Source organism: Crocodylus siamensis, chromosome 9, assembly GCF_052110815.1.
Source record: "Crocodylus siamensis isolate JL-2025a chromosome 9, ASM5211081v1, whole genome shotgun sequence".
Classification (NCBI taxonomy): domain Eukaryota; kingdom Metazoa; phylum Chordata; order Crocodylia; family Crocodylidae; genus Crocodylus; species Crocodylus siamensis.
In genome coordinates, this window is record NC_143403.1 from 32,185,358 (window position 1) to 32,207,094 (window position 21,737).

General features: G+C 45.0%; 1 protein-coding gene across 2 annotated transcripts in view; it reads left to right on the forward strand.

Annotated features, from left to right (window-relative positions):
• Window positions 1-21,737, forward strand: part of NFATC3 (nuclear factor of activated T cells 3) — a 156,186-nt gene that overhangs the window by 82,876 nt on the left and 51,573 nt on the right. For both annotated transcript variants that reach the window (XM_090061944.1, XM_090061946.1), the window contains exons 4-6: window positions 16,131-16,330; window positions 17,365-17,537; window positions 18,088-18,228. In XM_090061944.1, the coding sequence (XP_089918070.1) occupies window positions 16,131-16,330; window positions 17,365-17,537; window positions 18,088-18,228 (514 nt within the window). The remainder of the gene's footprint in view (window positions 1-16,130; window positions 16,331-17,364; window positions 17,538-18,087; window positions 18,229-21,737) is intronic.

Here is a 21,737-nt window from a genome sequence, read left to right on the forward strand (position 1 = left end):
GTATCATTCATTACAATCTGCCACTGATGACTGCTGAGTTCTTTGCTTTCAGCTCTGGGTTCTTGGATGATATGCCGCTTTGTTCTCATTTATCCTTTAAAATGGATACCATATTATTGTAGGCAGATGTCTGCTTTTTACTTGGTTCAACACTGGTTCGATCTGTTCCCATCTTCTCCTTGTTAAGGTACTTTTGATGTTAAGCTCGGGCAGGTGCTGCCCAGCCGAGGCAGGACTCAGGACAGGCCTGTGGCTTATCTGGGGTGGTATGGGGAGGAGAGGGCCACTCCTGCTGCTGCACACACTCCAGTGGGGCATCTGGGCAGAGCAGGCAGCCACTGCAGGCTGGAGCCAGGGCTGTGCTGGGCTCTTCCCAGTTGGGGTTGAGCCTAGCTGCACTCTGGGTGGGCAGCAGCAGCTCTGGGAGAAGGGGTTGAGGGGTTACAGCGAATTTCAGGGTGGCTGCAGCACTCTTGTAGCCCCTTCCCAGCGCTGCCGCTGAGTGCCCCAAGCACAGCCCAACTCAGCCCCCGCTGGGAAGGTCCCAGTGCAGCCTCAGCCTGCAGCAGCAGCCCGCCCCACCCCGCCATATGCAAATCTGGGGGCACACCCCCCCATGCCCTGTGCAGCCCCAACGCCTACCCCAGCCCCACTCCCTCCCTCACTGCAGGGTCCCCTATCTGTCCTCCCTACGCCCTTTCCCTTCCCCCTCCCCCCTCCACTTCCACCACAAAAGACTTACGAGCCGAATACAGCTTTTTAAACTGCTGGGCTGCATATTGGAAATCAAATCAGTATCAGCCAATATGCCTCCTTAAAAATCAGCTATCGGTATCAGCCCTAAAAATCTGTCGGTGCACCCCTATCATCAACAGCCTGGAAGATGGCATAGAGTGCGCCCTCGGCAAGTTTGCAGATGATGCCGAGCTGGGGGCAGTAGTAGATATGCTGATGGGTAGGGCTAGGATTCAGAGTGACCTAGACAGATTGGAGGATTGGGCCAAAAGGAATTCCGAAATACAAACAGTGTCAGAATGCATAATTGCCACTATTTTTTTTTTATCATCACCCTTTATTCAGCATTTTAAATATCACCAGCTGCATTCATTTACATGCCTGTCATTCAGATCATGTAACTCCTGCAATTGCATGTGGCTACACATTAGTTTTGTGGAGGCAAGGATAGAGAGGAAGCAAATTTAACAATGAGGTTTTGTTTGGAAGCAGCTAGGCTATGTACAGACATTTGGGGAGGTTAAATCTTTTTCAAAATGGCCACCTGATTTAAACTTAGCTTGTCCTGGTGTTGACTTTATACTTACAGACCCAGTCTCAGTGACTGGGTAATCAGTCTAAACCTGTAACTGTACAGAAGTTCCATGCACACAAACCAGTCTAAAAATTGCAGAACTCAGTTTGAGATAAACCTGAATCCATGTAGTATCAAATTAATTTGATTTTTGTTAGACTGGTGCATGAAACTTCTGTCCACATTCCCTCCAGTGCCAGTGCTGCTCTTCTTACCTTAGCTGAGCAAGTAAGTCCCAATGGGGGGAGGGGTGGGAGGGATCAGCGTGTAAGTTAAATGCGGGGGGCACCCCACCTCACCCACAGGTGACACCTAACCCCTAACAATTATTGGTCATGTTTGCCTCCCCCCCACACCCACAGGTCACACCAGCCACGTCCATACACCCTTCCTGTAGGCCACACTGGTCCTTCTCTTCATGAACTTTTCCTTCAGTTCCGACATGCCTTACAGGGCTTCTTGAGATCCTAGCTCATCCTGTTTGCTGTGTGGCTTGTGCATTCCATTCCATCGTGGTGTTCAATATCTTTTCATAATTGGACCTAACTTCCTTCTGTCTACTACTCTTCAGTCTTGTCTATCCATCGTAAGGATTTGGAAACCCCCCCCCCAAAAAAAACAAAACAAAAACAACAACCCTTGAGCTTACACATTTTTCATTTGAAGACTTACCTGCTGGTAAAGCTGTACCAAAGGCAAGGAAGAATTCAATCAGTAGGGTCTGGCAAGCCATGAAGAAAGGTCCTTTCACTTACTGCTAGGGGTACAACAATAGAGATTTGGGGGGCTGATACGAATAGCCAATTATTTAAGGAGGTATATTGGCCGATACCAATCCAGTATAGCTGCCTCCAGCTGGTAAATCTCTTGTGGTGGAAGGGGTATGGGGGGGGGCAGATCAACATGCCCTGTGGTGAGGAAGGGAGGGCCCAGCCAGGATGGGGGGAGTGCATGGGGCACAGCTGTGGCTTGGTGGGGGTGGCTCCAACTGCTGCTTGCACCCCAGGAGGGCACAGGGGGTGCAGGTGCCCCCAGATCAGCAGGGGGGCAGGCTACAGCTGTGGGCTCAAGCTGGCGTTGCACGGGGCTCTTTTCAGCTGCGGCTGGACTTGGAGTGGGCACTGGTGGCAATGGGAGGGGACTATAGCCACCCCAAATTTCTCCTCAGCTCTGCTCCCAGTGCTGCAGTTGCCAGCCACCCAGTGCAGCCCAACCTCAACACCCTGCCTCTACCCATGCACTAGGAGGAGCCAGGACTGCCCCAGGTGACTGGCACCTGCGGTGCTGGGAGTGGAATGGAGCTGCAGCAAAATTTGCGGTGGCTGCAGCATCCTCCCAGTGCTGTCAGCGCCTGCTGCGAGTCTCACCCCCGCCAAGAAGAGCTCTGCAAAGCACTGGCTTGAGCCCACAGCTGCAGCATGCCACCCCACCCCTCCATGCCAGACAGATCCAGGGTGCAAAAAGTGGCAGAAGCCACCCCCTCACCAGCCGCGGCTTTGTCCCCATGCACCCTCCCCCCCCCCCACCTGCTGGGCAGCACCTGCCCCCGCCCCTTCCCTCCCTTACTGTGGGAAGCATTGATCTGCCCCCCCACACACCCCTTCCTTCCCCTTCTCTCCCCTTCCAACTTACCAGATGCAGGCAGCTTCCGGCTCTGCTCCCCTCTGCCTGTGTGCTGCACTGTGACTGTATGCAGCATGGGCATTTATCAGCCAAATTATCAGCCCCATCGGGCCTGTATCTGATACAGCTAATTTTCTTTATATCGGTACCAATCCAATATTGGATCCATGTATCGGTGCACCCCTGCTTACTGCCATTCCTTAAGTGTATGATTCTTTTAGCTTTACATTGCTATCAAGCTCTTCTTCATATGGGCTTTAAGAAGGACTTATGGCTTGGTTACTTTAAGCTAGAGGTCAGTTTATTTACTTCTTCTGAACAATTAAGCCTCTTTTTCCTAAATATTCTAGTTCCTCGAACCAATTGCCAAGCACTTTGCTACATTAGAACTTCAGTTTTGTGTATCATAATTTTGTAACAGGCATTGGTCAAACTTCATCCAAAATACTGTTCCATTATTTGTAGTCTTTAAGGTAGCTTCGTCCACTCAACATTTTGCCAAAAGAATCAAAATGCTAGACCATGGTCTTTAGACAAACTTCTCTTGGGATTGAGACAGATCTTAGAGAAAGATCTTAGATGTCCAGTTATGAACTCCATTTTGTGTCAGAGGTTCTCGTTTGTATTGTAACCTTCATTTTGAAGTTTGACTCTATTGCTTTGTAACCTCCTTCTGGATTAGAGCATTTATTTTGTAGCCAGAGCTTGACACCTAGTGGAAAGACTGAGAATCTAGGACAAAGCTATCAGTATTCATTGACGCTAATTGTAGATTTTTTTTACTGGTAGAGTCATTGGGTCCTACACAGAAAGCAACAGGGGAGTTTGGAAATCCCCTTAATAAAGAGCAGAAGAGAATGGGATGCTATTTATTTAGAGGGTTGACTTTCTAAGAAAGAAGCAGTTACCATCTTATGAATGTTTAAAAAAAATATGCCAAAACAACGAGCCAGGATGGCCTGAGATTGCTGACTACATGTATAATTCTCAGAAAAGGTGAGCTGAAACTTAGAGAGATTGCATTTAGGGTTTTGTTGAGGCTTTTTCCTCCTTCCCACAGGTGTATAACTCTCCAGTTGTATTTAAGAGCAGAGTGTATATGGTTAAATTATTTTACTATGCCTGTGTTCCTTATATTCATGATGCATTGCCCCTGAAGTGTTTAGCCTGAAGCAAAATTTCTACATCTATGAAATCTTTTGAAAAATATGTATAGGCAACTGGAGGGTTCAGAGAGTTATGGTCTCAGTTACCTGAGTTGCTGAGCCTTACTGCCAAAGAAAGTTGTTAGACACAAAACCTAGATCTGACAATTTTACCTGAGAGGGAGTTGTAACCAGTCATTACCAAACTCAAAAGGATTAAAAGCACATGGGACCCAGAGGTTGGGTTCGCTTGCTGCAGACTAGTGTCTAGACTGTTCATTTTGCTGGTTAACTTAGCCATAGCCCTCAGTTTCAACTAGAACAAATAATTTCTGTTTTGTTGGAGCTCACCGGGTATATCTGGTGTGATTCTGTTATTGATTAATACTTATTAGCTTTTAAAGACCAGTCACCTTGTCCATCAGCTTAGTAATATGGAGCACTGGTACATATGATAAAATTGGCCTTTTAAGCAGTTTAATTGCCCTTTTATACCATTTTAATGGCATCACTGTTTATACCTGTGGAGGCGTATTTCATTTTAATTTCATCACACTGTACACATGTGGCAGTGTATTTCACTTTAAATGACTTTGTTACGTAGCAAAGTAAAACGCATCTGATTTATTTTCATAGATATTGTAGACATTAGGGCTGGAAGGGACCTCGAAACATCATTGAGTCCAGCCCCCTGCCCAAAGGGCAGGAAGTCAGCTGGAGTCATAAGATCCCAGCAAGATAAGCGTCCAGTTTACTCTTGAAGGTGTTCAGTGTAGATGCTTGAGCCACCTCCGATAGCAGGGTATTCCAGACCTTGGGGGCTCAGACAGTAAAGAAATTCTTCCTTATGTGCAGCCTGAAACGGTCTTGCAGTAGTTTATAACTGTTCAACATTATCATCCCTTGGGGCGCTCTGGGGAACAAATGTTCCCCCAGATACTGGTAGTCACCCCTGATAAACTTATAGGTGGCCATCAGGTCACCCCTGAGCGCGCGCTTTTCCAGGCTAAAGAGCCTCATAGCTCTCAGCCTGTCATCATAAGGTCTGTTTTCCTGACCTCTGATCATGCACGTGGCTCTTCTCTGGACTCTCTCAAGCTTCTCCACATCCTTTTTGAATTGTGGGTCCCAAAACTGGACACAGTACTCCAGCTGCAGCCTCACCAAGGCCAAGTACAATGGGAGAATGATGTCCCGGGATTTGCTCGAGAAGCATCTACGGATGCAAGCCAGCATTTTGATCGCTTTACTAGGTGCAGCATTGCATTGCAGGCTCATGTTCATCTTGTGGTCAATGATGACCCCCAAGTCTCTTTCTTCTGTAGTACTAGCCAGTGTAGCACTGCTGAGCCTATAAGGATGCTGCAGGTTTTTCCTACCAAGGTGGAGAACCTTGCATTTTTCAGTGTTAAACACCATCAGGTTCTCATCCGCTCATTTGCTGAGCCTGTCCAGGTCAGCCTGGATCTCCTTCATGTCTTCAGGTGTGAATGCTTTACCCCAAAGTTTGGTGTCATCGGCAAACTTGGCCAGTCCGCTTCTGACTCCAATGTCCACATCATTAATGAAGATGTTTAACGATATGGATCCAAGGACAGAGCCTTGAGGGACCCCACTGGTCACAAGGCACCATGACAACTGACTTCCATCACTTACAACCCTCTGGGTCCAACCATGGAGCCAATTCCCCAGCCAGCAGATCGTGGTGCACCCAAGGCTGCAGTTGGCCAGTTTTGCTAAGATGTGATCATGGGATACCAGATCGAAGGCTTTTTTGAAGTCAAGATACATGACATCAATCTCTTCTCCCTTGTCCAGGTGCTAGGTCACTTGGTTGTAAAAGAAAATGAGATTGGTCAAGCAAGACCTACCCACAGCAAACCTGTGCTGGCTATCCCTCAGGATGTTGGCATCGGCCAGTCCATTAAGGATGGCCTCTTTAATAAACTTTTCTAAGATCTTCCCCAGGATAGAAGTCAGGCTGATGAGCCTATAGTTTGCTGGATCCACTTTCCTCCCTTTCTTGAAAATAGGCACCACATTGGTCTTATTCCACTCTTTGGGCACTACACCAGAGCACCAGGGGTTCTCCAAGATCCGTGCCAGGGTCTGGGCTATGATGCTTGCCAGCTCCTTGAGTACCCTGGGGTATAGATTGTCAGGGCCAGCTGACTTGAAGGTATCCAGCCTCTAAATGTGTTCCTTCATGAGGTCAGCATTAGTGGAGGGCAGGGGATCTCCCTCACCTGGACCTCCCAGTCTCATAGCAGGCATGGGTGTCCCGTGGGACTGATGAAAGACCAATTGAAAGTACCCATTTGGTTGGCTTTTTCCTGGGCGTCAGTTGTTAGTTGTCCCTACTGGTTCAGCAGGGGTCAAGTGTCGCCCTTGCTTTTCCTCCGGCTCCCCACGTATCTGAAAAAGGACTTTTTTATTGTCTTTGATGCTCAAAGCTAGCTGGAGTTCAGTTGCAGCCTTGGCTCTCCTGGTTGGTCCGTACAGGACTGTACCAGTGCAGAATATTCCTCCTTGGAGGTGAATCCTGTCCTCCATCCTTTGTAGGCCTTTCTTTTTAGCCTCAGCAGGTCTGGTAGATCCCTGGAGAGCCAGGGGGGCTGCTGTGCTCTCTTGCTGCCTTTCCTCTGAGATGGAATATACTTAGCTTGTGCGTTGAGGATTGCTCCCGTGAGGAGCAACCACTTTTCCTGAACTCCCCTCCCCCTGGCATTGTGGTCCCTTAAGGCCACACCAACAAGGACTTCTGTGTTGCTGACTGACTTGCCAGCTTTACGGTGGATGGTGAAGGTGATCAGCTCGTGGTTGCTGTCACCCAGCTTCCCATCGATCACTAGGTTGCCGATTAGGTCATCCCCAGTAGCCAGTTCCAGGTCAAGCAGCGCATTACCTGTCATTGGCCCGTAGACTTCTTGAGTCACGTAGAGGTCATCCACGCATGATAGGAAGCTTTGCGACCGCTCGGATTTTGCTGAGTGATCTTCCCACGAGATGTCTGGGTAATTGAAGTCATCCATGACAACCATGGTCCTGGAGCATGTGGCCTCAGCCAGTTCCTGGGTGAACTCCTGGTCAAGCTCTTGACTTTGGGTGGGAGGTCTTTAGTAACATAGAGAGCTATGCCCCTGCCCCTTTTATCTACTCGGTTTCTCCTGTACAAGGTATAGCATCTACACCTGTGGTCCAGTCATGGGTGGAGTCTCCTTTATCCCTGTGATGTCATTTTAGTTTGCTACATAATAACAAATTGCAGTAACGCATCCAGAGAAGGCGGCAGGGACTATGCACAAGGTGCTGGAAGCCCAGGCATGCTCGGAGAAACTCAGTCTTCGTGGGCTTCCAGCACTCCTTGCACCATCCCTGCTGCTTTCTCTGGCTGCCACTGCACCCAACCACCCTCTTTTCACCTTCCTGAGCAGCTCCAGGGGCAAGTCTGCCCATTCCCAGGCAGCGGGGATGGTGCATGGAGCGTTGGAAGCTTGCCAAACCTGATTTTCCCCATATGCCCAGGCCTACAGCACCCCGTGCACTGTTGGATTGGCCTGGGTGCTGCCTGTGACCTGGGGCAGCACCCTGCCCGGGGGGCATCACCACCACAAAGGGAAGCACTGACCCTCCTCCCACTCCCCCTGCAACTCAGGGGACGCACAACCCAGCAGTAGCTCATGTGGGAGGCTCTGCTGAGAGTGAAGGGGGGAAAAAAAAAAAAAGCATTGAGGGGCCCTTTTTTTTTCCAGCAGAGTGTGCCCACCTCTTCTTCAGCTCGGGAGCAAGCTGTGGCAGGCCCTGGGCTGTGGGGGGCCCCAGACCTTACCTCCATGGCAGTGACACCCCCTGGGAAGCACCTGCCTGCTAGCAGCCTACTCGGGCAGACCTGGGCAGCACCACCTCCAGGAAGGGAAGCACCAGGGCCCCCCACAGCTCAGGGGCTACTCAGCGCACCAGCAGCTTGTCCCCCAGCTGTGGGAGACATGGGCAGGCTCTGGGAGGAAAAAAAAGGATCATGCCCCTCACTGCTTTCTTCCACTCCAGCAGAGCCTGCCCACACAAGCTATTGCTGGGTTGTGCAGCCCCTGAGCTGCAGAGGGGGAAGGGGAGCGTTCCCTCCCTCCACTGTGATGGTGCCCTAGGTGCTGCCCAGGGGGCAGTGTCACCACAGAGGGAAAGACTGGGACTCCCACACACAGCTTGGGGCCTGCTGGCAACTCACCTCCCCGGCTACGGGAGAGGCAGGCAGGCAGGCAGGCACGGGGGGAGGAGGGGAGAGTATCAGGCACCTCACAATTTCTTGTTTTGTTTTGTTTTTTCTGGTGGAGCCTTCCAGTGTCCGAGGGGTATGAGCTGCTGGTGGGCTGTCACTGTTCTGTAATAGTGATGAAAATCCCTAAATTGACACAATTAAAAACCCACCAATTAAATATCCACCATTTCAATTCAGGGAGAACTAAACCCATGTCACATGTACAAGCAGCCATGGAGACTACAAAATCATTCAAGAAATGTAATGCTTTTTGTAGGGATAACAAAGCACAAACATTTTTCAAGGTAAATTAGCTAGTGGTGTCTGAGGCCTGTGTGGAGGCAAACTTTTCCTTCAGTGGATCGAAAAGCATTCAATTTATTCTTAGTCTTTAACTCCTAGTAACAGGAGCTGTCATCTTCATTTTCACCTAAAGTAGACAACTTTTTCTCACAGAACTCTAAAAATAAAGCTAAACATTCTGCAGATGGTTTGAAATGTACTTTCATATGATTTACTGTGTTTTCTTGGGGAACTGGTAATAATCTGACCATAGTTGGTTGCATCATTCAAACATTTCTGACACATTACAGTTGTTAAATTTTACAAAGGCTGATACCCAAAGGATGACTCCTTTGCTTGAAATTGTGTAAATTAAGAAGTCTTTAATTCCTGGACAAGAAAGGAACAGTACTGTATTTTAACATTTACTTCTTGAGGTCTTGAGACAACCACTTTGCTTGATTTGAAACACACCTTGGAAAGATGATCATGGTATGTAAAACCATAATCATATGTGTTACAGTTCTCTGAACTGCTAGACAGTTGACTGGGTTATGACAATACAGAAAAAAAATTATGCAAGTACCTCTGCTCTATCTCACTTTGGGACCATACACTTCCCCATTATCAAATCAGAATTCTTTGGGAATGAGGGGCGATTGACACTATACATCTCACTGACTAGAGATGTATGTACACTCAATCACTACTATAACTGTAATGCAGAACAGACCTGCCTGTCCTAACTGGTAGCTATTAGGGCTGTGCGAATCTTCGGTCGCTGATTTGATTTGGTGAAGATTCAGCCTGATTCGGTGGGCAAATCTCCAAATCCAAAGTGAATCAGGAGATCCTTCAATTTCTCTGAATCAAGTCAGAACCCTTTGAATTGATTCAGAGAGATTTGGAAATATTTGCCAATTCAGACATAGGCAGAGCTTTAAATGTTTTTTTCTACATATCTCTAGGTAATAGGCAGCTTCTGAATGCTGTGATGGTGGGGCAGATGGAGCATCCCACAGGAGTACAGGGGGCTCCCCAGCATGCTTGGCAGCAGACCCAGAAGTGGACCAAAAGCACTTCCAGTCCACTTCTGGGTCTGCCAGGGAGTGTGCAGGGGGCTCCCCCTGTACCTCCCCAACTGAGTGACTGGTGCCTCCTGGTCAGGGTGGGCACCCAGGGTCCCCCCATGGCCGATCACCGAGCCGGGAGGGCACCAGCAGCGGGGACTCCCCTGCACGCTCCCCAGCAGACCTGGAAGTGGACCAGAAGTACTTCCAGTCCACTTTCAGCTTCACTGTCAAGCATGTGGGGGACCCCCTGTGCTCCTGTGGAATGCTACATCCATCACAGCATTCATGAGCTGCACCTGGTACCTCGAGCTACGCAGAAAAAATATTTAAAGTTGTGTCTATGTCCGAATCGCTGATTCTCTGAATCAGCATCAAATCTTCAGATTCGGATTTGGCCGAATCGAATTGGGGCAGTGATCTGAATCAGCAAATTGAATCACTGTCCCTGATTAGGGTCAAATCAGAATCAGATAAGGCCCATTTTGCACACCCCTACTAGCTATCTAACTGCAGCAAGCCCAGCTCATTTATCCTGTTTCTTAGGCAGGTTTTGTTACATTGGGTATATCCGCACTATGCTGAAGGTTAGTCATACCATTAATTGTAGCATTTCATGCAAAGTTATGTAAAGAAGTGAAAGCCCAGTTATCCTCTGGGTTTATTATATATTGTCAGTGGCTCCAGAACTATTGCTTCCTTCACTTGCTTCTGGTTAATCTGTTTTTTCATAACAGTTGCTTTCTGTAAACCAAAAGATTTAAATTTTCTCACTCAAAGTTAAACTTCTGGTGTTTCAGACCAGGCACTTTTTCCATTGTTGTATAACCGTAATACCATTTGTACATGACCCCATATTATTGTTTGTTGCTTTATATTTGTCTGATATGCATTTGATATTATATATTTAATCTGGGTTCAGGTGGGTATATTGTGTAGTGCTGTCCATTTATAGGCAGATGCAGTAAAGTCTGGCTGCATAGTTATCTTTTATGTTGAGCCTACATCTCATGCCATCTCTTAATGGAAGTTTTCTGTTTTTGTTTTTGTTTTTTTTTACTCACTGGGTTCTGGCCAATTCAGAATCTTTCAAAATAGTTGTTTCTAAGGAGCTAGCTTTCTCAGCATCTGGAATTGCTTCATAGCTGAAGCATTGCAAAAAGCCAACTTACTTATTAACTATGCCTTAAGTAGGAACAATTGACCACAGTCCAACTGTTTAAGCACTAACTGCACAGATCTCTGTTTGAGCAGTTGTCTGCCACAATTGTTGATATTCATTGTTGTTCTAATACAATTCTGATAAACCTTTGTGTTCTACATAAACATCATGTATGAACACACGGTTACTAACTGAATTTGTTTAAAATATGGGGTAAAATCACATGCCAGCTTCATTTATTATACTGATTTCTTCATTTCAGTGTCTAAATTGTCCTTATACCTTAACTCTGAATACCTAGTTCACAATTTTACTTTTGGTTCATTAAGAAAATCAATTGCTCCCATTGCAAAATGTCACTAAGCATACAGCAAATAAAAGCAAAAATTGCTGCCAGCTTTGTAGCATTGTTGAGAAACCCAAAGGAGTTGCATGAGATAAATAGCTTCCCAGTGACAGATATTTTGTATCTGCTAATTGTCCTTTTTGTTGACTGCAGATGTAAAACAAGTGAAAAACAACTTCTGGAAAATATCTGTCTGGACAAATAGGTTAGAATGTTTCTTAAGCCATCAGTTCTCAACCTTACCATCTTGCCCTGCTTACTATGAAAAAATTCTAGCCCTCAAAATTGTGAGCTGGTTTCTGAAAATGTGAACTGAACATTAACCAGTCTATGATGAATGCATGAATCTTGAGACCGCATGAATCAATAATTTTCTAAGTGATGTGAATTGCCCACTTCTGTTTCAATTGATACCCTGAGGATTCTGCCATCTCATGACATTTATCCAATGTGAATTCAGTTGGTTTTGGTTTTTTAACTATGAAATTTGTAATTTTTCTGTAGTCAGCTAACACTTTGGGCATTTTTACATGTGCTTTGGGATGCAATACCAGGTGCTTTAATTAGTGAGCTATGCTAATTAAAAGCATCCATGCATCATGTGTATCAGCATCCCCTTGCATCCCTGTGCTGAAAAAATAATGGTAGGGTGCTTTGAACTAAAGATCACCAAACCTATTTTATTTCAAATTGCCCCACCTCCATTTTTTCAGTGCAGAAACATACAGGGACATTGATACACATGACACAGAAGACTGCTGGAGCACATCAATTTCCATGCTCCAGCAGACTCGATTACTCGAGTCTGCTCCGACACACTGGATTTCCAGCACATCAGAGCAGGCTCTGCACATATCTGTAGGAGCCTTTTGTCTCCCTGCCCTGCTGACATGCAAGAAACTGGTTTTTATTCTTCAGTTTTTCCATAAGGGTCAATAATTAAATAACTCTCCGCAGTTCCAGAACTATTTCACTAAAATAGACAGAAGCTACCCTTCCTTTCTTCCTTCTCTTTCAAATAATGTGTGTAGCCTAACTTTATTCTGGTTTGCTCAGACTGAAATACATGTCAAAAAGCTTGGTAGCTGTTATACTACTTCAAAGCAATTCTTGCATTAGCTACCAGAGGATGTAGAAAAGGCATGTAACCTGTTTTTTTTCCTTTTGTTTTGTTTTAAACATAAAGACAACAAGTTATTTGGAAACTAAGTAAAAACCCACAAATTTTCATACAAAGTCTTGTGGTTCACAGAAAGATCAAACTGTCTTATTTATGGCATTATAATTAACTATTAAATATATAAGTGGCAGTGTATATAGCAAAATAGCTGGCATGCCTCATATGTAATTGGGGAAGTAATTATACCCCATGTCTTAGTGGTTATCTGTCCTCTTATGTCCTTCCACCACAACTATTGGTTTTTCTAAATTTGGGTCCAGTCTGTAGACCTGGCTAGTCCTTGATAGATTTTCTATTGTTTGTCATTTCAGTAGCTCCATTTCCATGTTATTTTTGTCCTCCTTCTTGTTTGGAATAGATTCAAACGTTTCCAGGTTGGCCAGTCTGTTCATTTCCAATCCCTTGGTTGATTGTGGTCAGCCACAAGCATCACATTTCCATTCATGTTGCTACCATTAGAGGTGCACCAATACATCAGTCCAATATTGGATCAGCACAGATATAAAGAAAATTGACTATATAAGAAATCAGCCTGATGTGGCCAATAATTTGGCTGATAGATACCCATGCATGCATGCAGCCACAGTGCAGCACTGAGGCAGTGAGTAGCACAGCCTGGCAGCATGGAGAGCTGCCTGCAGCTGGTAAGTCTGTTGTAGTGAAAGCGGAGGGGGGAGGGGAGGGAAGGGGCATGGCAGGGGCAGATCAATGCCCCCCACAGTGACAGAGGGGGTGGGGCTGGGGTAGGTGCTGTCTGGGTGGGGCATGGGATGGAGCTGCAGCTCCTCTGGGGGGCACAGGGAATGCGGGAGGCATAGGGAGGTGGCTCCTGCCACTCATCTGGGAGAGTATGGAGGCAGAGGCATGTGCCCCTGGATCTGCGTGGGGAGGACCAGGCAGGCTGCAGCTGGGGGCCACTCTACACTGCACTTGGGGCAGGCAGGTGGCAGCAGCACTGGGAGGGTGCTGTGGGGGGCTACAGCAAAATTTGGGATGGCTGCAGCCCCACTCCCCATAGCTCCCCTCCCAGCACCACTGCTGCCTGCCCTGAGCACGGCGCTGCAGCTTGCCCAGCACAGATCTGGGGTCAACACCCACCCTTGTGCCCTTCCAGATGAGTGGCAGGAGACACCCCTCTCCTGCTCCCCACACTCCCTGGATGAGCTGTGTCTCTATCCCGCACCCACCACACCCCAGCTAGTCAGCAGCTGCCTCAGTCCCACTCCCTCCCTCACCGCGGGAAGCGTTGATCTGCCCCTCCATGCCCGTTCCCTCCCTCCTCTCCTTTCACTACAACAGACCTACCAGCTGGACACAACTGTATCAGAAATCGGATTGGTCTTGGCCGATATGGCTCTTCAAAAATCAGCTACTAGTATCAGCCCCCCAAATCATTATCAGTGCACCATTGAGGCTACCATTGAGGGGTTTTTGGTTGTTTTCTTTTTCTCAGAGGTTCTGTTCTGATAAGAAAACTTTCATGAAATTACTGTTGGTGTTATTCTCTAATGGTTACCTTGTGTCTTCCATCCGTTATGTGCATTCTGTTTTGTTTGTAACTGCTCTTCTAATGTCCAGTGCAGCTATCTCAGCAGCATCTAGTTGGGGATGGTTCTGCTTTGAGCAGAGTGTTGGACTAGATGACCTCCTGAGGTCCCTTCCAACCCTGATTTTCTGATTCCGTTTACAGATGGTTCAAATTAGCTGGTCTAACACACCTAGTATATGGGCACAGCGCATCCTAGAAAATTTGTGAACAGGTGCCAGGTCCTGATGTTCTGCTTCAACTATACTGATATACATGGGAAGAGAGATTTTGTAGGAGGGAGAGGGAAATAATGGTGTGGAAAATTTGAGGATGGATGCTACAGAGATTTTTTTTTAAAATTATTTTTTGAGGAGGCAAGCTGCCTTTTTTTCCATAACTTGAAATTATTTGTGTTCAGAATCCAGATTTTGATATATGCCTATCTCTTCAATTTTAGTTGGGTAGCTTTTTATCCAAGTACTGTAGTGTCATGAATGAATAAAATGTAAGAACAGACTCAGTCTTTTCTATTATATTTTTGAAGAACATAAGATTATTTTATTCAGGCAAAATGGCAACATCCTGACTTGTTTGAATAACTTTAGTTAAGTAGCTGAAATGTTTAGATTAGAAGCTTATCCTTAATTTTTAAACGACTTAAATTTGTATTAGACTGTATAAATTTTTTACAGAAATAAATATGCTAGCAATATTTTGACAAATATAATTTTACTTTTTATGAATTCTTTTAAAATTTCTAGAAATTCAATCTCTGGCCTAAAAAATAAATAAAAGCTGTAATAGGTAGATTTTGGAGTTGGACATTTATATGCTTATTGATCTTTTTTTCTAAGAAAATTTTGAAAATAATTAACTTTTTTTAACTCTTTCCCTTCATTCTGCCACAATGATTTGTGATAAGTTTTCATCTAAGCCAGTGACTGACTTCAATCACATGAGCAGTCAGTGTTAAAAGTTTCGATAACATATATATCCTTAAGTGGACCATGGGAAACATACTTTAGTTCAGTGGTGCTCAACCTGTGGGCCACCGGCTGGATGACATAGCCCCAAAGGCTGAATTGCACTGGCACATGGGACTGAGTTGTGGCCAAATAAGCCATGTGGAACAAGCTTTGCACCACTCATCCAACCTGCAGGGCCAAACAGGTGCAGCACTGTTCTGGGTCAAAGGAAAATGTATAAATCTTGTACCACAGTTATGCATATCTGCATAGATAGTGTATATATTGCATGTAGGGGTGCACCAATAGAGATTTCGGGGGCCAGTACCAATAGCCAGTCTTTAAGAAGGTGTGTTGGCCAATACTGATCCTATTTCTGATACACAAGCTGGTAGCTTGAAGAGCAGTGTCTGGCTGCTAAATCTGTTGTGATGGAAGAGGAGGTGGAAGGGAAAGGGTGTGGTGGGGAGGGGCAGATGAGGCGCCTGCAGTGAGGGAGGGAGTGGGGCAGGAGCCGGGACAGGTGCTGCTCAGCCGGGGCAGGGCGCAGGATGAAGCTGCGGCTCATTTGTGGGGCGCAGGCAGGGGAGGCGCTCTCACTGCTGCATGCACCTCTGGAGGACATGAGTGTGTACCCAGGGCAGGGGTGCTGCTACTGGGGGCTGGGGCTGCACCAAGCTCTTTCTGGCAGGGGCAGGGCTGGGCTGTGCTGTGCTTGGGGCAGGTGACAGTGGCACTGGGAGGTGGGCTATGGCGGGGCTGCAACCACCTCAAAATTGTAGCCCCCCCAACTCCTCCCAGTGCCACTGCCCACCCTACCCAAAGCACAGCCTGGCCTAGCCCCCAGTAGCAAGAGCCCAGTGCAGCCCTGCCACTCCGCACAGATCCGGGGACACATTCCCCCCTGCTTCAATCTCTGACCTAAAAACAGAGTCCTACAGTCCCACAGTCTTTGTCCCATGCCCCACCCTGCCCTACCTGTGCAGTACCTGCCCCAATCCCACTCCCTCACCACAGGGGCCTTGATCTGCCTCCCTATGCCCCTTCCCTCCTCCCTCCCCTTCAACCACAACAGAGTTACCAGCTGCACACAGCTGTCCAAGCTGCCCGGCTGTGCTCCTTACTGCCTACATGCTGCGCTGCAGCTGCACATATGCATGGGGCATTTAATTTCTGAGCCCTCTTTTACTTTTTGTGTGCATATAAAATAAAATGACTTAATGCATTCAGTGAATGCTTTAATATTGTATATTGTTCTTTATCAGCTCCTGGGCTACAACGAAAAACAAGTAAACCTACAGATGTTTATCGGCACAGCAGATGATCGCTACTTACGACCTCATGCATTCTACCAGGTGCACCGAATCACTGGGAAAACAGTTGCTACTGCTAGCCAAGAGATAATAATTGCCAGCACAAAAGTTTTGGAAATTCCACTTCTTCCTGAAAATAAAATGTCGGCTAGGTGTGTTGCAATATTTATTCCAAATTCATCAGCTAGTTGTGTATTCCTTTCACATAGATCAAGGTTGGAAACAAGAATCTTAAAAAATATATATTTTAACATAACCTTTGATTTTAATTCTCTTCTAAATGTAGTGTCCAAGTTACTTTTTGTAAAATTACAAAAACAAATTTAATTTTTTATTATGATTATTGATACTTGTATTTGGATTTTTAGCCTAAGTTCTTTAGGCCTCTCTGCTAGATGTAAAAACAGTGCAATAAATATCTTAGCAGAAAATGGAACTAGTTACTACAACTGTAATTCTACACCATAGTACTTTGGAGCCAGTGAACCAAGAACAACATAAATACAGATTAGTTCACTCTTCATTATCTCTCACTCTAAATAAACTCTTTTTTTTTTCACTTTATAGATTATCGCGTCATGCAGCAACACATTTGCTTTAACAGGCTTTAAGGTGGTGCGTTTAATACTGGCCCTGCCTTCTGTTTTTCCAGTGAAATGTGTCATGTAAAATCATATATTTTATGTTGCTATGTAACGGGTGTAATGAATAGAAAAAATAAAAATTGGCAATTTTGGAATATCAGAATGGGGTTTCTGATATGCTTGCTGAGTGCAAGTTTGATGAGGTTATACCATTTTCCCTAGAGAATTATACAGTGTTTGCTGCTTTCCTTTTTGCAAATATTTGTCAATTTGAGTGACTTGCTTAAGAAAATTTGTCATTGTGTCATTGTAAAACAATTAGTAATATTTTACTTTTGAAAAGTAAAAAGGGTGGCAGAGATTATAAATCTCCAAGATGTAATTTTTTAACTGCAACCCATAGTTAGCATTAAATTAGTTGGTGTTAATTTGAAGTTTCTTAGTAGTAGCTGTCTAAGATACTGGAACCAATAAAAAATTATAAGGTGCATTTTTAGCTTTTTTAAGCAAGATTAAAGTTAAGGCTTCTAGAAAGGATTTTTGGATCATTTAGTAGTTTCTGACTTGTTGTCCTCCATCTAATTTCTAACCCTTCACCCCAGTATTGATTGTGCAGGTATTTTGAAACTTCGCAATTCAGATATAGAGCTCCGTAAAGGGGAGACAGATATTGGAAGAAAGAACACCAGAGTGCGTCTTGTATTTCGAGTTCACATCCCACAGACTGGTGGAAAAGTCTTGTCTCTGCAAACTGCTTCCATACCTGTTGAATGCTGTAAGTTTGTAACAGTTGATTTTACACTTGCTTAAAATCTCAGTCACCAATAGTAAGGGTTTTTATTTTCATTTGTCAGTGCAACTGTAGGAAGAAAATACCAACATTGGATAAACTTTTGCAGTAATATATCTTACTTTAGAATACTCAAAATATTGTTAATTTAAATTAAAAGTGAATTATAGTATTTAAGTTTACCTGTCTTTTCATAATACTGAATTGTAATACTGCTTGCAAAACTAGTGGACATCTGAAGTTTTGGATGAACTTATAACTTACACAAGGAAAACTTGTAACTTAAATTATAAAGCTTTTATTAAGGTATCATGACTTGGCATTTCATTCTTTATGGATCACACCACAATTTCAGTTTGATTCAAATAATGAAAGTAAAGAATAAATATACCACAACTCTTTTCCCACAACTTGATTGTGTATGAAGAGAAAATATGATCTTGGATACAATATTCAGATTTTAAATGGGATTTCAATGCAGGCTTAAGCTTGTAGATAAATATTTTTTTCTTCTTTTCAATCATTTAAAAAATAGCTCAGCGATCTGCTCAAGAACTTCCTCAGATTGAAAAATACAGCATCAACAGTTGTTCGGTAAATGGAGGCCAAGAAATGGTTGTGACTGGATCTAATTTTCTCCCAGAATCAAAAATCATATTTTTTGAAAAAGGACAAGGTACGTTACTTTTTCAAGTTTGAAAAGAACTGCAAGAGCTGAACTGAGTTGTTCAGTGATGTCGAAGTATTAAAAGCATTGTGAGTTGTAATCTAGCACTATAATTTAGGTTGTCTGTGTCCTGTTTGGCTGCCCATATGAAAGAAACACCATAGGTGTCATAAATCATTAAGGTAGTTGCATACTAACTAGTACGTAATAGAAACTCAGAAACTTAAGGGTGGGGAGGTATGCCTGTTTACACATCATTTTCCTCCTTCTTCTTCTTCAAAGAAAAATGTAATATAGAATACGGAAACAAAAACTGTGGCCCTGGAGAGAGACAGACATTTGAGGCTCTCCAAATTCTGCTCATTTGAAGTGCTTCAGTGCTGTACATGTGCACAGCCCTTAAGCATGCCTCCCTGCTGGAGCACTTTAAAATCACCGTGGCAACATCCAGTAAAGGGGTACAACCCCACTGTGGGGGGGGAGTGGACAGCCAATGAATGCTCTCTTGTGGACTCAGCCTCTGTTCTCCCCATTCTAAAGGTGGAGAGCCACACAAGGAATCATTATCTTTAGCCCCAAAGCTCCATGCACCTCCACCCCCTCTGTCCCCCCAGTGGAACTGGAAGACCCGAGAAGAATAGGCATACAGGGATTCCCACTCTCCAGCTCCAACAGTAGTGTAACTGTATTACAGGGGAAGAATAAGTATCAGGGGCAAACACTGAAATGGACAGTCTTATATTCATGCAGTTATGTTGAACGATTAAAAGGGAAGAGATAAAACAATATCTAACATAAGCTAGACCAGCCATTCTCAACTGGGGGTCCGTGGCCCCCTGGGGGACCAAGAGCAGGTTTCAGGGGGTCTGTGCCTGAGGGACAAGGAGGCGGGAATGTGGAGGTAGGACATAGGCAACACGGGGGTGCATAGGGAGGATGTGGGGGCACATGCCCCCCCCCCAATTTGTGCACCCAGAGCAGGCACAGGGCTGCAGCCTGTCCAGACCAGCACAGGTGGGAGCCACCCCCACAGCCCAGCAGATGGAACCCAGTGCATGAGGGTGGAGTGGGGTGGCAAGACCTTTTGCCACCACCACCACTGGGACCCCTGCACTAGCCACACCACCAGTAGTGCAAGGAGTAATGGACCAGGGGAGACTGCTGTTCTCACCTTTTTCCTCCAGCAGCCATTTGCACTCTAGGCTATAGCTCTACCCTGGAGGGGAGGTGGGCTGGGTGGCAGCATGGGCAGCCTGAAGGAGGCAGTGGCAGACAGGCCATGGTGGCATGGTAGAGCTGTGGCCTGGACATAAGCGACTGGTGGTGGGAGGGGGGTGAGGCAGTCCGTCCCTCGTCCTCTTCCCCGCCCCCCGTCTGTTACTCCTCTTGCTGCTGGCCGCACAGCTGGTGTAGGGGTCTCGGCAGTGAACAGCAATGAGTCTTGCTGCTCCATCCCACACCCTGCCCCACACACTGGAGGGTTGGGGGAAGGGGCAGTCAAGCACCTGCAGGGGTGGAGGGCTGCAGGTTGAGAGTGAGGGGCACTGGCAGGTGGGACATGGAGTTCTTATAGCATGATGCGGGGGCCTTAGGAAGAAAAAGGTTGAGGACCCATGGGCTACACTACTTTAGACTAGTATGTAGATTTTTTGTTTGGATTTTTTCCCAAGAATGCAATGAGGTGTCAGTAGTTCTTGAAAAATCTGCGTTGTATAACATACTTGTTAAGCACATACATCTGCTTTTGGTTAATTTATGAACGTAAACAGGCAGATGTACATAAGCTTAATGTTTGTGATGCATATCAGCAAGGTACCAAAGTGACAAATATCCAATTTATATGTGCTTACTGGGCATATGTAGGAATAAGGAGCCAAGTAAATAGATGCACTTAAAAATCTGGCCTTTTTAAAATACCTGTACACATCCTAATAGTATTCATTCTGAGATTCCAACTCCAATCTTAAATGAACACAGTTAAAAAGATCAAAACTGAAGGATCAAAATAGTATTTTATACACTTGTCATTAAGGGCATTAATTTGATGTTCCTTCATAAAAGTTTGAATATCCAAGTACAGAAAAACAGACAATATAAGATTTTTCTCATACAATATGTAATATTAACAAATGAACCTTAGAAGAGCATGTTAGATTGTTAGATTTGTTCAGAGTCATGTCTAAGGACTAGGGCCTTCAAAAATTTGCAGTTTGGATAGGTAAGCATTATATAGTTTTGGAAGACTAATTTAACAAAGTAACTATTTGCTTTTGAACATGCAGTTTAAAATTTATCTAGAGAATCCAGGGCGTTGCAACACGTGGCCCTTGGTGGCAAGGTGTTTGGCCTCTACCTCTGGTCTGGGCAGGTGGATCTGCTGCTTATCCTGTGGAGAAACCCTATGATCTGTATTTGGCCCAAGGCATGGGGGAAGTTTGACGCCCCTACTTTAGAATAGGCAGTATGGAATCTGATAGGAATCAGTATGCTGTCTGTGACTCCCCTTTATTTAAAACACCTACTTCTCAAAGTGTGTATTTGGCATCACAAAACAAGGTTACTTTTCTTGTATCTCTGATGTTTTTCTTTTCACAGTTTTATTGAAGCCACTACCTCATTCTTGTTCTTTCTTACAGTGTTATCTTTCTCTCTTCTCAAAGAGTAGCTATCAGTTATGTCCTTACATTTACTTTTTGTGGGCTTGATGCCATATTCTTCTATATTGCTTTGTTTTCTGGTTCCTTCCTGAAAGTGTTCAACCTGTTGGGTTTATTAAAGTCTTAATACTGCCTTTTAAACCATCTCTGCAGAACAGAAAGTTTATATTTCCTACACATTCTGCCCACATGATAACGTTCTGTAAATAAGCATACTTCATCTTTCTGCCTTGGGTCCTTCAGCAAATCATTTATTGGTAATGTTTTTTTGTTGCTCTTACTCAGTCCTTTTCTGAAATTAAGCATCAAGGCACTGTGCTTTCTGAATCCAAATAGTAAATGTATCTTATTTCTGTTTGTTTATTGTTCAGTCCCCAACTCTATTGTAGGTCTTCATGTAACTTCAGATATCAGGCAGTATAAAGGAAATGTTTCCTCTGGGTTTAGAATGAGGGAGTTACCATAGATTAGACAATAAACTATCCAGTAAAACTAGGTACTGTCATATTCTTTAGGGAACATCATCCTTGGTACATGCTGAGCACGTCTACATGTGACACTATGTCACCGTAGCAATGTATTACAGCGACATGGTGTCAGAGGTCAAAAACCATGATGCTACAGCTACATTGCTCTAGAGATGCGCTCTGGTGGTATAGTGCATTGCTATAGTGACATAGTAGCTAAAAATAACCATGCGCTGTGCGGACAGCGCAGTATGGGCTGTTACTATGCCATCATGTAGTATTTCCCAAAGAAAGTACTGCATGATGGCGCAGTAACAGCAGCACCATAGGGGCCCATGTAGACATGGCCCCTGTTACTGAAAATAAATATTCCTCCCTACAAAATAAAAAGAAG